This window comes from Cajanus cajan, chromosome 10 (genome assembly GCF_000230855.2).
Source record: "Cajanus cajan strain Asha chromosome 10, NIPB_CcT2T_4, whole genome shotgun sequence".
In the NCBI taxonomy this organism is placed as follows: Eukaryota; Viridiplantae; Streptophyta; class Magnoliopsida; order Fabales; family Fabaceae; genus Cajanus; species Cajanus cajan.
This window is the reverse complement of record NC_138526.1, coordinates 10,338,766-10,353,351: the sequence shown is the minus strand read 5'-3', so window position 1 is coordinate 10,353,351 and position 14,586 is coordinate 10,338,766. Positions and strand designations below refer to the sequence as shown.

The 14,586-nt window shown below is 37.0% G+C and overlaps 1 protein-coding gene and 1 pseudogene across 2 annotated transcripts; one reads left to right on the top strand and one right to left on the bottom strand.

Annotated features, from left to right (window-relative positions):
* Positions 1–5,521: 5,521 nt before the first annotated feature.
* Positions 5,522–8,550, bottom strand: LOC145952679 (uncharacterized). 2 transcript variants are annotated; one of them, XM_083065571.1, is made up of 5 exons: positions 7,834–8,550; positions 7,649–7,732; positions 7,369–7,453; positions 5,932–6,101; positions 5,522–5,822 (listed from the first exon to the last, which is right to left on the bottom strand). In XM_083065571.1, the coding sequence occupies exons 2-5, from the start codon at positions 7,664–7,666 to the stop codon at positions 5,691–5,693; spliced, it is 405 nt and encodes a 134-aa protein (XP_082921697.1). In that variant the 5' UTR covers positions 7,667–7,732; positions 7,834–8,550; the 3' UTR covers positions 5,522–5,690. The 2 variants fall into 2 exon arrangements, with proteins under 2 accessions (XP_082921697.1, XP_082921698.1); XM_083065572.1 differs by having other exon boundaries at positions 7,935–8,550.
* Positions 7,984–9,959, top strand: LOC109794492 (NADPH-dependent aldehyde reductase-like protein, chloroplastic pseudogene; annotated as a pseudogene).
* The last annotated feature ends 4,627 nt before the right edge of the window (positions 9,960–14,586 follow it).

Genomic DNA, 14,586 nt, shown 5'->3' with positions numbered 1-14,586 from the left:
ATAACTTGGAAATAATTAAATAGGTAATTAATCATGGGGTGGGTCTAGAAGCAGTGAAGGAAACGGAAGAGGTGGCACATGGATTCTTTAATGCATATCATCAAGACCAACTAATGGAAAGTGTAGTAAACAATAAGCACAAGACCAACTAATGCCAACATACGCAAAATAGTAGCTAACCTGAGACTTGGACCAACAAAGGTCAAGCACATCATCGAGATGGCCCTTAAAGAACAAACGGGTTTTTCAGTGAGTGCAAACACAGTTTCCGGTACCACTGGTCCAAGCTCAAGGATTTTCTGCTAACAATCTGAAAAAACCCCAAATGAACAACAATGAAGGAATTTTTCCAATGTTAAATCTCAACAATGTGAGTAATACAAGAGATAAATACAGTCTTCAAATGATAAAAGATGAGTGGAAAACATACATTGGTCAGTGCTATAGAAATCGTAGGCAGTCGGAGAGCGTCGGAGAGAGAGGCTAGGTCATTTGCATTTTTCTGATGGAGTGTTCTTAGTTAGTTCATGAGAGAGGGAAACCAAAAATAAGTGAGAGGGAAATGAAAAAAAAAATAATTATCATTAGAAAGATAAAAAAAATATATATATTATTAAAATATACCAACGGTTTTAAATTTTAACCCCTGTAACTTAATAATACTTAACGGGGGTTATTGAAACCCCAGTTACTTACTTATATTCCCGAGGGTTAGAATAACCCCCATTAAAAAACCCCAGTTAAATATATATTTTTTTGTAGTGTCCATTTCCTTGTTTGTGTGCCCCCGGACGAAATTGGGTGTCTACAATAATTTAAACCTTGAACCTAGTTCGTTACCACTTGGGGTCACACAACTTTTAAAAGAATTTGATGATGTATTCCCTAGTGAGGGTCCAAAGGGCCTTCCACCTTTTAGGGGTATATAACATCAAATTAATTTTGTGCCTGGGGCAAACCTACCAAATAGGCCTGCTTATAGGACAAATCCTCAAGAAACCAAGGAAATAGAGAACCAAGTTCAAGAATTATTGGATAAGGGTTGGGTGCAAAAGAGTTTGAGTTCCTGTGTTGTACCTGTGTTGTTAGTCCCTAAGAAAGATGGAAAATGGAGAATGTGTTGTGATTGTAAGGCCATTAACAACATAAAAATCAAGTACAGGCACCCAATCCCTAGACTTGATGGTATACTTGATGAATTGTATGGTGCTAATATATTTTCCAAAATAGATCTTAAAAGCGGTTATCACCAAATAAGAACCAAAGAGCGTGATGAGTGAAAAACTGCTTTTAAGATTAAGTTTGGATTGTATGAGTGGTTGGTTATGCCTTTTGGCTTAACTAATGCACCAAGTACATTCATGAGGCTTATGAATCATGTATTGAGAGAGTGTATAGGGAAGTTTGTGGTTGTTTATTTTGATGATATTTTAATCTATAGTAGGTCTCAAGATGATCATTTAGGACATCTTAGAGAAGTTTTGATGATTCTTAGGCAAAACCAGTTGTTTGCTAATATTGAAAATGTACTTTTTGTATGGACCATGTGGTTTTCCTAGGATCCATTGTTAGCAAAGAAGGGGTTCGAGTTGACCCCGAGAAAATCAAGGCCATTCAAGAGTGGCCAAAACCAAGGAATGTTAGTGAAGTTAGGAGTTTTCATGGGCTTGCAAGTTTTTATAGAAGATTTGTGCCTAACTTCTCTCCCATTGCTTCACCCTTGAATGAACTTGTTAAAAAAGATGTGCCTTTTGATTGGGGTAATAAACATGATCAAGCTTTTCAACTCTTGAAAGACCAACTTATAAATGCACCCATGCTAGCTCTACCTAATTTTGAAAAGACTTTTGAGCTAGAGTGTGATGCATCTGGAATTGGTATAGGGCTTGTGTTATTGCAAGAAAGACACCCCATTTCATATTTTAGTGAAAAACTAAAAGGTGCCTCCCTCAATTACCCTACCTATGATAAAGAGTTGTATGCATTGGTTAGGGCCTTACAAACTTGGGAACACTATCTAGTGTCCAAAGAGTTTGTGATACATAGTGATCATGAGTGACTAATGTATTTAAGAGGCCAAGGTAAGTTAAATAAAATACATGTAAAATGGTTAGAATTTCTTGAACAATTTCCATATATTATTAAATTCAAGAAAGCTAATGTTGTGGTTGATGCCTTATCAAGAAGACACACTTTGCTTGTGTCTTTGGGAAATCAAATTCTTGGATTAGATAATATTAAGGAAATGTATGAGAAAGACTTAAATTTTGCTAGTATTTATGCAAATTGTCAACAAAAATCCTTCAATGGGTTTTACATGGATGAGGGGTATTTGTATAAAGAGGGAAAGCTATGCATACCCCAAGGATCCATGAGAAAACTATTGATAAAAGAAAGTCATGAAGGTGGGCTATAATGGGGCATTTTGGAGTTGATAAAACTCTAAATTTGCTTAAAGAAAAATTCTTTTGGCCCCATATGTGAAAGGAAGTCCAAAGGCATTGTCTTAGATGCTTAGCTTGTTTATAAGCTAAGTCTAAGGTTATGCCTCATGGAACTTATACACCTTTGCCTGTTGCTTCATCCCCTTGGGTAGATATTAGCATGGACTTTGTGCTAAGGTTACCTAGGACCTAAAGTGACATGGATTCTATTTTTGTGGTAGTGGACCGTTTTAGCAAAATGGCCCATTTTATTCCATACCACAAAGTAGATGATGCAAGCAACATTGCTAAACTCTTCTTTAAGGATGTGGTTAAGCTTCATGGACTCCCTATGTCCATAGTGTCCGATAGAGACACTAAGTTCCTAAGCCATTTTTGGCGTGTCTTATTGTCAAGACTAGGAACTAAACTCCTTTTTTCTACTATTTGCCATCCTCAGATTGATGATCAAACTGAGGTAGTTAATAGGTCTCTATCCATTATGCTTAGAGCTGTCTTGAAGGGTAATCACAAATCTTGGGATGAGTATCTTCCACACATTGAATTTTCCTACAATAAGGTAGTTCATAAGACTACCAATATTCCTCCTTTTGAGGCTATGTATGGCTTTAATCCTTTGACTCCTATGGACTTGATACCCCTACCTAATGTTGTCCATTTTATTCATAAGGAAGGGGCTTTAAGAGCTGATTTTGTTAAAAAATTACATGAAAGGATTAAATCTCATATACAACAACAAAATGAGAGATATGCCAAGGCTAATAACAAAGGAAAAAGAAACATGATCTTCGAGGAAGGTGATTGGGTTTGGCTTCACCTTAGAAAAGAACGTTTTTCCCAACAAAGGAAGTCAAAACTTAGTCCCCGAGGAGATGGACCCTTTCAAGTCTTACAACGTATCAATGATAACGCTTATAGGCTTGATTTACCCTCTGATTATGGTGTTGGCCTTACTTTTAATGTTAGTGATTTAAAACCTTTTGTAGGGGCTAGTGATGATGAGGATGAGTCTTTAGATTCGAGGAAGAATCCTTCTTAATAGGGAGGGGATGATGGAGGAGCATGGACCAAAGGTCCAACCACTAGAGCTATGGCTAGGAGGCTACTTGAAGATTTGACTACTTCAGAGCTTAGTAGGCCAATGGGCTTAATGGGCCTAGGGTACTCTTCACATGGGTTTTGCATGAATGACCACCTTTTATTGTATTCTTCGTAGTGTAGGATTTCATATTGTTTGGTCTTGTATATGGGCCACTAGTATAGGTATTTTGGGCTTTAGGCTTATAGGGCCTAGTTTTGGGCTCCATACGCCTTTGGGCTTTTGGTACCCAATATTGAGCTCATTTTAATCCTTGTAATTTTTCCTTTCCATTATATTTGATTGGCCATTATATTTAGGCCATTAGATTAGGAATATAAAGGAATTCAATAATAGGACTATTAGGCTTAATCTAAGTTTAATTTAGGAGTCATTTGACTTGAATTTGGGTCACATGGTTTAACCATTGTTGGTACTGAACATGTGTGCCCAAATTCAATCCAAATACACTCTAAATTAAACCTAGATGAGGTCTAGAAGCATCACTCACAGATTAGCACATGGGTGATACAAAATTTGAATTTCAAATTCCATTTGAAATTCAAATCCTGGTGCCTAAATTGCTTGCTTAAGTTGGTGCCACTAGCTAGCTTGATCCGGTCCTATATAATTCATACTTCACTCATTTTGTATTCACTTTGAACATTATAGAGAATTATTTTGAAAATTGTTTCAGCTTTCTCTCCTCTCAAAGTCACTTGGCCGAATAGTTCTTAGAACTGTTCTAGGAACTAGGTCTACTTTTGTGAGTAATCCTTTACTCACTTGGCATTAGTGCTTCTGGTTGATTTCTTCTTTCATTTTCATCTTCATCTCCATGGTTGGATCTTCATCTAACCTCCTTAAGGAAGTGATCAAGAAGTCGTGCAATTCAAGGAGTGAAGAACATCAATCCTCTTCACTTGGATTTGCCATCATAAATGCACTTGTTAAATAAAATACATTTGGTTGTTATAGTCAATTTTGATTAATCTATGATGAGATAAATATTTTTAAAAAAGTTGTAATAGTTTGCTTAATTAATTAGTGGTAATCGTGTTTATGATGGATCTTGTAAAGTATTAATACCTTCCTTACATATAATCAACTCCCAAATTCAAAATCTGATTTTGTAGACTATTTTTTTTATATTTTATTTTATGGGTTTTCTAACATTTTTCTGTAAAAATAAATATTGGTGGTGGCGACTCCCTATTTTTCAATCTATTTTTATCATCCCATGATAACCTAGGTTGCTATAGTTTTCAATTGTAGATTTATTCATGCTGACGGAGAAGCTGGCAGCAATCCTAGAACCTTTTCTAAATTTACACTACAAGAAATTCGTCATTTTGCGGCGGTTTTTATTTTCATATTGCGGCGGTTTTCGCCCCCCTCAAAATAAGTAATGGCGTTTTATAAAAACGCCGCAGTTAAGTTCACCACTAGCATTATACGGCGATTTTTACCAACCTCCGCTACCTTTTCCATTCTGCGACATTTTGTTTAGCGGGGGTTTTTGACCTCCTCAATTTGAATGATGTTTTTTTTTTATATTTCACAATATATTTTATTTTTTTAATCTAAATTACATTTAACCTGTATACAAAAAAATAAGGAGGTACTCATAATATAATCCAAATTCCATTGGATAATATTAACTTTTTTATAAGAAAAAAAAGAAATTAATGGGAATACAAACTATCAATAGAAACCCATAATATAGACAACAAAATGTCAAATAAATTATTAAAGTTGTTCAAGATTAAAGTCCTAACCACTAAATTATTAAAGCTCCATAAACTAATTATTTCAGAAGCTTAAACTAAATACATAAAGAAAAATCTTTCAGACAAATTAATATAATTGAGGAGAATTTGATTATAGCTCATTAAGTATGGGTTTTCATATTAAGAAAGATTAAGAATTCTCACTATTTAATTTATATTTCAATAAAAAAATAACTATTTATATTTCAATTGTCTCGACTATAACAAAATTTTCAGAAATAATATTATTAACATCAACCACAAGGGTTAACAATCAAATCAAGGATACATCATACAATAATTCATCAAAACAACTGCCAAAATTCTACCTATTATGTCCACTTTGGCATCACAATCAGAAGAGTACTCATTATCACATGCAAATAAAGCATTCTTTGACTAGAATCCGCTATCATCCGAATCAACCCAGTCAACAAAATGTCTAGATTTCGCATTTGAATTTTCCAAACGCTGCAATTCACCTTCCATCTCTTGGATCTTTGACACATAAGATTTAACCAGGTCATAATCCTAGAAACAAGTTTGGACCGTGAGTCAGTGATGGATTGCTTCTAAATGATAATGGAGCATCATCCCAATGTGTGAGAAAAGTGATTCAAGTCAACAAAATGAAAATTACCTCTTTACAGCCAGGTAAAATCACTACTTTAAAAAGATCATATAATGATTTTCGGACCACTTTATCATCATCACAAATGCGCTCACGAAGTTTTTCTATAGCAGTATACTTGTTCAACCTTTGTTCTTCTGGATATCTGATGAATAAATCCTTAATACCAATCAATGCATCTGTAATTTAGCGAGTAGAAAAGAAAGAGTATTAATACAAGGATTACCAAATTTAAATGAAGATTGGAATGTTTAACAGGATTAAATAAAGCAATGGAATTAATTTATGATATTACAATTCAAAAAGAATAATAGAATATTAGGAATAGGAACCAGGTCAACACATTAAAGCAATAAAGACATGCCATTAGAGAAAATTCCATAGGATCCAAACAATAATTAATGACCACTCAATTTTATTTTTGACAGATTTGGAAATAGTGACTAATATTGACACAATGTTCATGGTCCTAATTTTTTGGCCTTAGGCTTAAACTCAAACCAACTTGACCTTTATCATTCCTGAAATTTTAAAAGCTAAACCAAAACCTAGGTTAGGTGTTTCAGCTCCGGACCAAGGTTCATCAATATTTCAATACATAAAAATGTTCTGTTAATTATAATAACAAAAAATACATTATAATTGTAATAAATAGAGAGAACTATTTAAATAGTTCATACATTAGTCATATTCCCCCCTCATGTTAGTAGCAAGTGCACAAGTATAACCTGGCTTCTAAATTTTAAGGTTAATAAATAACCTAACAAGTTAATATCTACTGTGCCGATAGATAAGTAAATAAATTGCACTTTCACAGATAAGTAATAAGAACACATTCTCAAGCACGTCATTGTCAGCAGCTACACACTCGTGGTTGTTCACAGATAAGTAAATAAATTGCACTTTCAATAAGTACTTGGTCAGGAATCCAGAATCCAGGAATGCCAAAAGAATGAAGAAGATCAGAACCATAGAGAAGCATGACCTTGAGAGATTCTACACTAATCAATACAAAAGCAAGTTATTCTATTGTTACAACATTGACCGAAACAAGTGTAGTAAGAAATGAAAGCCTAGCAGACATTTTTACATAATGAAGGGAACTATTAATGCTCCATTTAGACTAAGTCAAATTTAAATCGCTGAACATTTATGAAACATGATAGATCACTTTTGAAAGCTTTATCACTATACAGAACCAAATTGCCCATCTAATTATACATCCATATAGCACTAAGAAATTTCACAAAATACTAGAGTCAATTGAGCACCTAATATCAGAGAAAGGAAAACATAACCAAACATTAAAATTAATTCATTAATCATTTTAGTAGCAAAGTATTCCTAACAAGTAACACCAAATCCTTAGCAATTAGCACCACATTTTTAAAAAGTATATAAGCAGTAGGGATTAGCATTAAAACTAGGCTTATTTGTCGTGCATACCTCTAGATACCAACCCTGTCTCACAAACAGAATTGTGGACTCTGGAGAGAACAGTTAAGGTCCGTTGATATGTGCTCTGATTTGCCTATAACAGTTTATAGCCAGGTAAAAATGCAAAATATTAAGAAATCAGGTTAGCCAAAGAGCCAAATATTTCTTGCAACGCACATGACATCAAAGCACTGTTTCTCAAATTCAAATCTTTGGATAATGAAACTTTAACACATGCAAGAGAAAAAAAAATACATGTGCAATCTAGCAGATGGAAAAGCTGTTTTACCTCCCATGGATCAACCATTACAAAATCTGAACTTTTGCAGGCTAAATGACACAATCGTATTCAATGTTCAGCAGATATTAGGCTCTACATAAACATACAAGCAAAATACAATTAGACCGACATGTGGCAGTGAAACTAATAGCAAAACGCTTGATTAATAAACATCATAATTTCATGAATAGTACCATTAGATTTTTTCTACACAATAACCACATTCTGTAGCGAGGAAGAATCCTTTTATGGTTTAAAACATTAAACCCTAGACTAATTCAAAATAGGGGGATACCCATCTGCGCCAGTTCCTATTCTTATCAAAACAATGCTTCCTTGGATAATGCTTCCTTGACCTTAGTTGCTGCAGGCTTCTCCATTCCCAAACCCACTCCGTCGCGGCCCAAATCAACGCCAACTCCGCCACGCCGCGCGCCGTAGTGGCCCAGGTCAAGTCCCTCTTCGACTCAGCCCAACGCGCCTTCGACTCGCCGCTCCACATCCTCGTCAACTCCGCCGGCATCAACGACGGCGCCTACCCCTCCGTTGCTGACACCACCGTCGAGTCCTTCGACCGCATCTTCGCGGTGAACGCGCGAGGCGATTCGCCTGCGCGAGGGAGGCGGCCAACTGCTTGAAGCGTGGCGGCGGGGGGCGGATCAACCTGCTGATGACGTCGCTGGTGGCAGCACTGAAGCCTGGGTACGGCGCGTACACAGCGTCGAAGGCGGCGGTGGAGGCGATGGCAAAGACCCATCGCGACAGAGCTGTTCTTCGAGGGGAGATTTTTCGCTTTCTTCGAGGGTGTGGGGAGAGGTGGGGAAGGGTTGGGAGACGAGGAAGGGTGTTCGCGGGGAAATGTAGACAAAATTGGAGGGAATTGGTGAAAAATAAATTGGGGGGAAAATGGTGAAAAATTTTCGGGTAAAATTGTCTCTGAATTTGGGAGGGCATAAACCTCCTCAAAAAATGATAAAAACCGCCATTATTGTTACAATTTTGAGCATTCCCCCAAGACGCCGCAACTCATGTTAATTTGAGGGGGTTTTTAAAACCTCCGTAAAATAACCCCCACTAAATAGCATTTTTTTTTTGTGTTACTGCAGCCTCGAGAAAGAATCTTTGGGAAGTCGGTTTCTGATTTTAAGCTAGGGAACCTGGTAGAAAATTTAAGTCTGCTGTTGTTCTTGAAACAGAACCGGAGTGGTAATCTTGGTGCAGTTGTGATTGTTGATAATCTGGTCCCAGAATGCCTGATGCAGCAATTGTTTCAGGTGATGTTAATTCTGCCAGTTTTGGTTCCTGGTTTAGACCAAGGTGTAAAGGACCTTGGTGCCTTGCTGTCAGCCCATGAACCAACTGCAAAGGCTAATAATCAAGTCAATCCAGGAGTGGCTGATATTGGTGCTGCTGCTACGGCTGAATTAGTTTCAACTGTTGACGCTGGTCCAATCAATCCAGAAGTGGCTGATTTTGGTGGTCCTGCTACGGATCGGATTTCTGAATTAGCTTCAATTATGGTTGCAGGCTTTAAACCTGGTGTTGATGCAGCTTTACATAATTCTGCTGCTGGACCCTTGTGAAATGGGACAGACTCGGTGAATGTGGCAGTTGGTGCAACTGAACTCATAGTTGTTGCTGTCGGTGTAGTAAATTCACACGGTGATGATCCAGCACTTGCTTTTTGTGTGGAACAAGCAGCTGCTTCTGTTGATAAGCAAAAATTGGTTGATCAGCAGTCAGATCATGATCCTTTGATGGCTGATTCAGAGTTAGAAGTTGCTAAAGAATTGGATTTGATTCAACTAAAGGATAATGTCACGAGTTTTGAAGGAATGTCTCCTCTTGAGAGCATTTCTGAATTTGAAGTGCAGCAGGAAATGCCTGTTGAAACTGCCCCTGTTGCTGCTGTCAAAACTACAAGATCTCAAGCCTTTGGTGTACAAAAAACTGCATATGCCGATTCTGGTTATGAATCTGATCAGATTTCATCTTTCCCCTAGAATATCAGGATTTGTCCGAATTTCCTCCATCAGTTCAACAGGTTTTAGAGTTCTTATTGAAAGTGATTTTGCTTGGAATGAGGTGGCTCAATCTTCTCAAAAGCCTAAAACGCAAAAGCTCAAGATAAAATTGACTCCAAGACCTCATAATAGAGCCTATATGGAAAAGCCCCCTTAGAATTCGTAGAAAGGGGAATTCTAATAATTCATCCTTTCCAATGATGAAGTTTATGTTTGATTAATTATCTTTAGCAGAGTGACTGTTGTTTATATGCTAATATGTTGACTCTTTATCTTATTGGTTGTTTCCCTTCTTATATTACTCTTTGTTGGTGGATTTTGATTTGGTCTCACCACTTTTTATTTTCTCTTTTTCTTTAATGTTTAGCATCTTTTCTATGTGCATATGATTGATGTGGAGTGGAGTGCTAATCTAGTATGATTAAGAAAACTGGATATTACTTAGTCAAAGATAATCAGTCATGGACATGGCAAAAGTTAGTATAAATTAAAGAAAAACTAAATGAATATATAATTTACATTTTAAATTATAAAATAATTTCTCACAAAATGACACTAAATACTATCAAATGTAGAAGGAATGTAATTTTCAAAAACTAAAATCTAAATTAAAAAATCATTATTTTTTCTTTTAAAAATGATACAAAAAATCATTTTAGCTTCATCTTATCCAAATTAATATGCATTTTGTTTTGAAAATTTCATTTAAACCCAAAAAAAAAAAAAAGATGCATATTTTTTTTTAATCTTATTATATTAGAACCTTAAGAATTAGACTTAAGATTTAAACTATCAAAGTAGATGTAATCCTCTAAGGGTTAACTAAATTAACATAGAACTTAATATGTTTAATTGAATATAATTATCATCAGACAATTTAATTAGATACACCTTTGAATCTTGAGAGGAAAAGAAAAATACCTTAGATTAATTCACTTTCAAAGACAACAAATAAATACAAAATAAAATGATATTTAAATATATGAGGACTCCTTGAGTCAATCCTTAATTCTAGAAATTTCTTTTATAATTAATTACTTTAATCACCTTAATTTCATTCTTTCTCAAATTTATTTTTAGATTTATTCTTAACTTGTCTCCAAACATTCATTCTCATTTGTTTAATTTAACTAAATACTAATAATAAGCTTGCGGTTTTCTCACATCAATAGGCATCAAGCCCCTATTTGAGACGTCGTTCAATACTCACCAAACTCGATTACCTCAAACTTCCCAAATTTGATACAATTTCGCCACGCCTTATATATGGAATATCTTAATAAACTCCAATGTAGCCTAACTAACTTTTCACATTTTATGTCACACCCTACCCCTATATAAATGGCACCACCTTCAGCTATTATTTGTAGGTTCTATAATTACCTTACTACTACCCTCGTCTTCCTCCCTTGCTAAAGAGCTATATATCTTGCCAGAATTCAATGTCAAACCCTCAATTGTTGTATTTGAACATGCTATAAACTGTTGTTCTGTTTTATTTTATGTTCATATTCTTTTAAAAAAAACTCACATTTTTACATGAATAATATGTATTTTAGAAAGTAGAGCTTGGACACTCCGTCGGTCAAGGTGAACTGTACAAGCTCACAAGAAAAAAAAAAAAAAAAAAGATGGATCCTATATTAATGAGATAGCAAGATTTGTTGGGATAATTTATAGGGACTTAATAGTACACCAATATCTCTTTGAACTTTTGTCATTACAGAGAATTTAGTTAGTCTATATATTATTTTCTTGTGATGTTTTTTTTTCTTTACAATTTCCCCTATTATTGAATATTGATGGTCCATATTATCGGTATTTCATGCATGTTTGTAAATGTTTGTTTGGAAAGGTGAGATGCTTATATTTAGAACTTGTTTTCTTTTTTCTCTTGCAGGAGAAGATTGCACAAGAAATGAGTCAATTCGAAAATTCTACAATAATTTCATCTAGTGATGCACTTGCTAAAGTTTTGGGGGAAAGATCATTGTAGATGTGTACGTTGCTTAGGAAAATTAAGGAGGGCTTCATAGTATTGCCTTTAAGTCTAACACAAGATATTATGATGTAGGATCTAGTTATTTAATAAATCTGGTGAAAATTCTAATTAAAAAAATAAATTAATAGTTTTAAGGCTAATCTAGCAACAACAAAAGAAAATGTCAACACATTATTAAAAACTGTAATGCTTGCATTCATTCAACTGAAGGAAGACTATATTCCCCCAGAGTTAGTTTCTATGATAATGATAGTATATGAGTACTTGCCTTGATTTCGAGGATCAAGGACCTCCTAGAAAAATAAAAGAGAGAGAATAGATAATACTTTTTCTGCCTTTTTCATTCATACTGTGCTGAATATAAAGTTCTCATGACACCACATGATTGGTTGTACATGATTTGGTAATAACAGAAAAATATTCCATACTAGGAAATATCTAGAAAGTACACCTCAGCAAATAAGAAACTAAATAACAATCCCTATTTGGTGACAAAGTCACTGAGATAGCTCGGTTTCTTGTACTCCCTCTTGGGCCTGGTACTAATGGATCCAGCCTCATTTATACTAGAGCTTGAGTCAATGGGCTTGCTGCTATATACTAGGAAATATCTAGAAAGTACACCTCAGCAAATAAGAAACTAAATAACAATCCCTATTTGGTGACAAAGTCACTGAGATAGCTCGGTTTCTTGTACTCCCTCTTGGGCCTGGTACTAATGGATCCAGCCTCATTTATACTAGAGCTTGAGTCAATGGGCTTGCTGCTATCAATACCCACAGCTGCGGAAAGCACCTTGTCCTCAAGGTGATAATCAGAGAGGAGTGTATCCCAGTGTTCCCAAGAAGTATCCTCTGGAGACAATCCTGCCCACTGAACCAAAACAAGCCTGGTAGGGGGATCAGTAGAGGCATCCATTTTGGTGTCAAGGATTGCCAATGGCTCAATGATAGGCATGTGATCTTGAGCAAGAGGAGGGAGCGGGTCAGGGGTCGAAGGCAAGGGTCCCTTGTGAAGTTTCAGCAGCGAGCAATGAAAAACGGGGTGTATCTTTGAGTTTGGGGGAAGAGACAAACGATACGCCACTGGTCCAATGCGAGCCTCAACCTGAAAGGGCCCATAGTATCGCTTGGAAAGCTTGGGGCTAGTAGCAGCAGAAAGTGATCGCTGCCGATAGGGTCGTAAGCGGAGATAAACCCAATCACCAACCTGAAATTCAAGGTCACGACGCTTACGATTAGCAATGATTTTCATATTCTGTTGTGCCTTCTCAAGTTTCTTGCGCAGCATAGAGAGGAGATCCTGTCGTGCAGTGAGGAGAGAATCAACAGCCTCAATTGCAGAAGAACCTGTCAAGTAAAAAGGAATGGAGGGTGGAGGCTTGCCAAAAGTAACGTGAAAAGGGGACATTCCAGTTGCAGAGTGAGTGGAGGTGTTATACGACCATTCAGCCAGTGAAATAAACCTGCCCCATTGAGAAGGTTGAGCATGGACAAACGAACGCAGGTACTGCTCCAGCGTACGATTCAGAACTTCAGTTTGCCCGTCGGTTTCAGGATGATAAGAAGTGCTCATGCGCAGCTTCGTACCGCTCAAACGAAACAATTCACGCCAGAATTTACTAATGAAAATCGGGGTCCCTATCTGAGACGATGCTGCGAGGCATGCCATGGTGTTTACAAACCATATCAAGGAACAATTGGGCCACTTTGTAAGCAGTGAAGTGGGTTGGTAGCGTTCCGAAATGAGCCCCCTTTGAAAAGCGATCAACCACAACTAGAATAACCGTCTGCCCCGAAGACGGAGGAAGCCCTGTGATGAAGTCAAGTGAAAGGTCCTCCCAAGTGTCATTAGGAAGTGGAAGTGGCTGCAGCAAGCCAGCAGGTTTCAGAGTCTCATATTTAGTTTGTTGGCAAGTACCACACTGAGAGACATATTTGTGAACTGATGCACGCATATCCTTCCAATAGAAATTGCCATGTACCTTCGCCAAGGTTTTGGATACACCCATGTGACCTCCCAGTGGAGTTTTATGGAATTCTTCCAAAAGAAGAAGGATGAGTGGATTATCAACATTCAACCAGAACTTGCCATTGAATAAAAGGAACCCATTGTGAATGTTGTAACAAGGGTAATCGGAGGGATTGGAGCGAACAGCGGCCAATAAGGAAACAAAAGCTTGACTCTCTTGAAGAGACTTACGGAGCTGATCCAAGAAAAGTAATCTTGGCATAGAGAGGATAAAATAGCTGCCTTCTGTATGTTCTGCAGGTCGTGAGAGAGCGTCGGCGACTACGTTTTGTTTCCCAGCTTTGTATTGGATAGTGTAGTCATATCCCAGAAGCTTGGACAAATAGATTTGCTGCTCAGGTGTTTGTATAACTTGAGACATGAGCGCCTTAAGACTGCGGTGATCAGTCAAGATGACAAAAGTGTGTCCCAAGAGATACTGCCGCCATTTCTTAACAGCAGAGGTGATGGCATGCAATTCGCGGACATAAGTGGATGATCGAAGGAGCTTGGGGCAAAAAGGCTTACTGTAGAAAGCAATTGGGTGACCTTCTTGCATTAAAACTGCACCCATAGCAGTACCCGAAGCATCTGTTTCAAGCTGAAAAGGCAAGTTGAAATTGGGAAGGGCAAGGACCGGGGCCTCAGTCATGGCCTTCTTAAGATGCTCGAATGCAAGTTGGGCTGGAGGGGACCAACAAAAGGAATCCTTCTTAAGTAATGTAGTAAGAGGAGAGGCAATGGATGCATAACCCTTGATAAATCTCTGGTAAAACCCTGTCAAGCCCAGAAATCCCCTTAGTGACTTAACAGAAGTTGGGGTTGGCCAATCCACCATGGCTTGGACCTTAGAGATATCTACTGCCACGCCTCTAGAGGACACAATGTGACCCAAATATTCAAGCTGCTGT

What these genes read in the sequence shown, in the direction of transcription:
- LOC145952679 (XM_083065571.1), bottom strand. An exon ending in GACAGGGTTGGTATCTAGAG is followed by an intron (nt 6,102 to 7,368) that starts GTATGCACGACA and finishes GCTAAATTACAG; the next exon opens with ATGCATTGATTGGTATTAAG. An exon ending in TTTTACCTGGCTGTAAAGAG is followed by an intron (nt 5,823 to 5,931) that starts GTAATTTTCATT and finishes ACTTGTTTCTAG; the next exon opens with GATTATGACCTGGTTAAATC.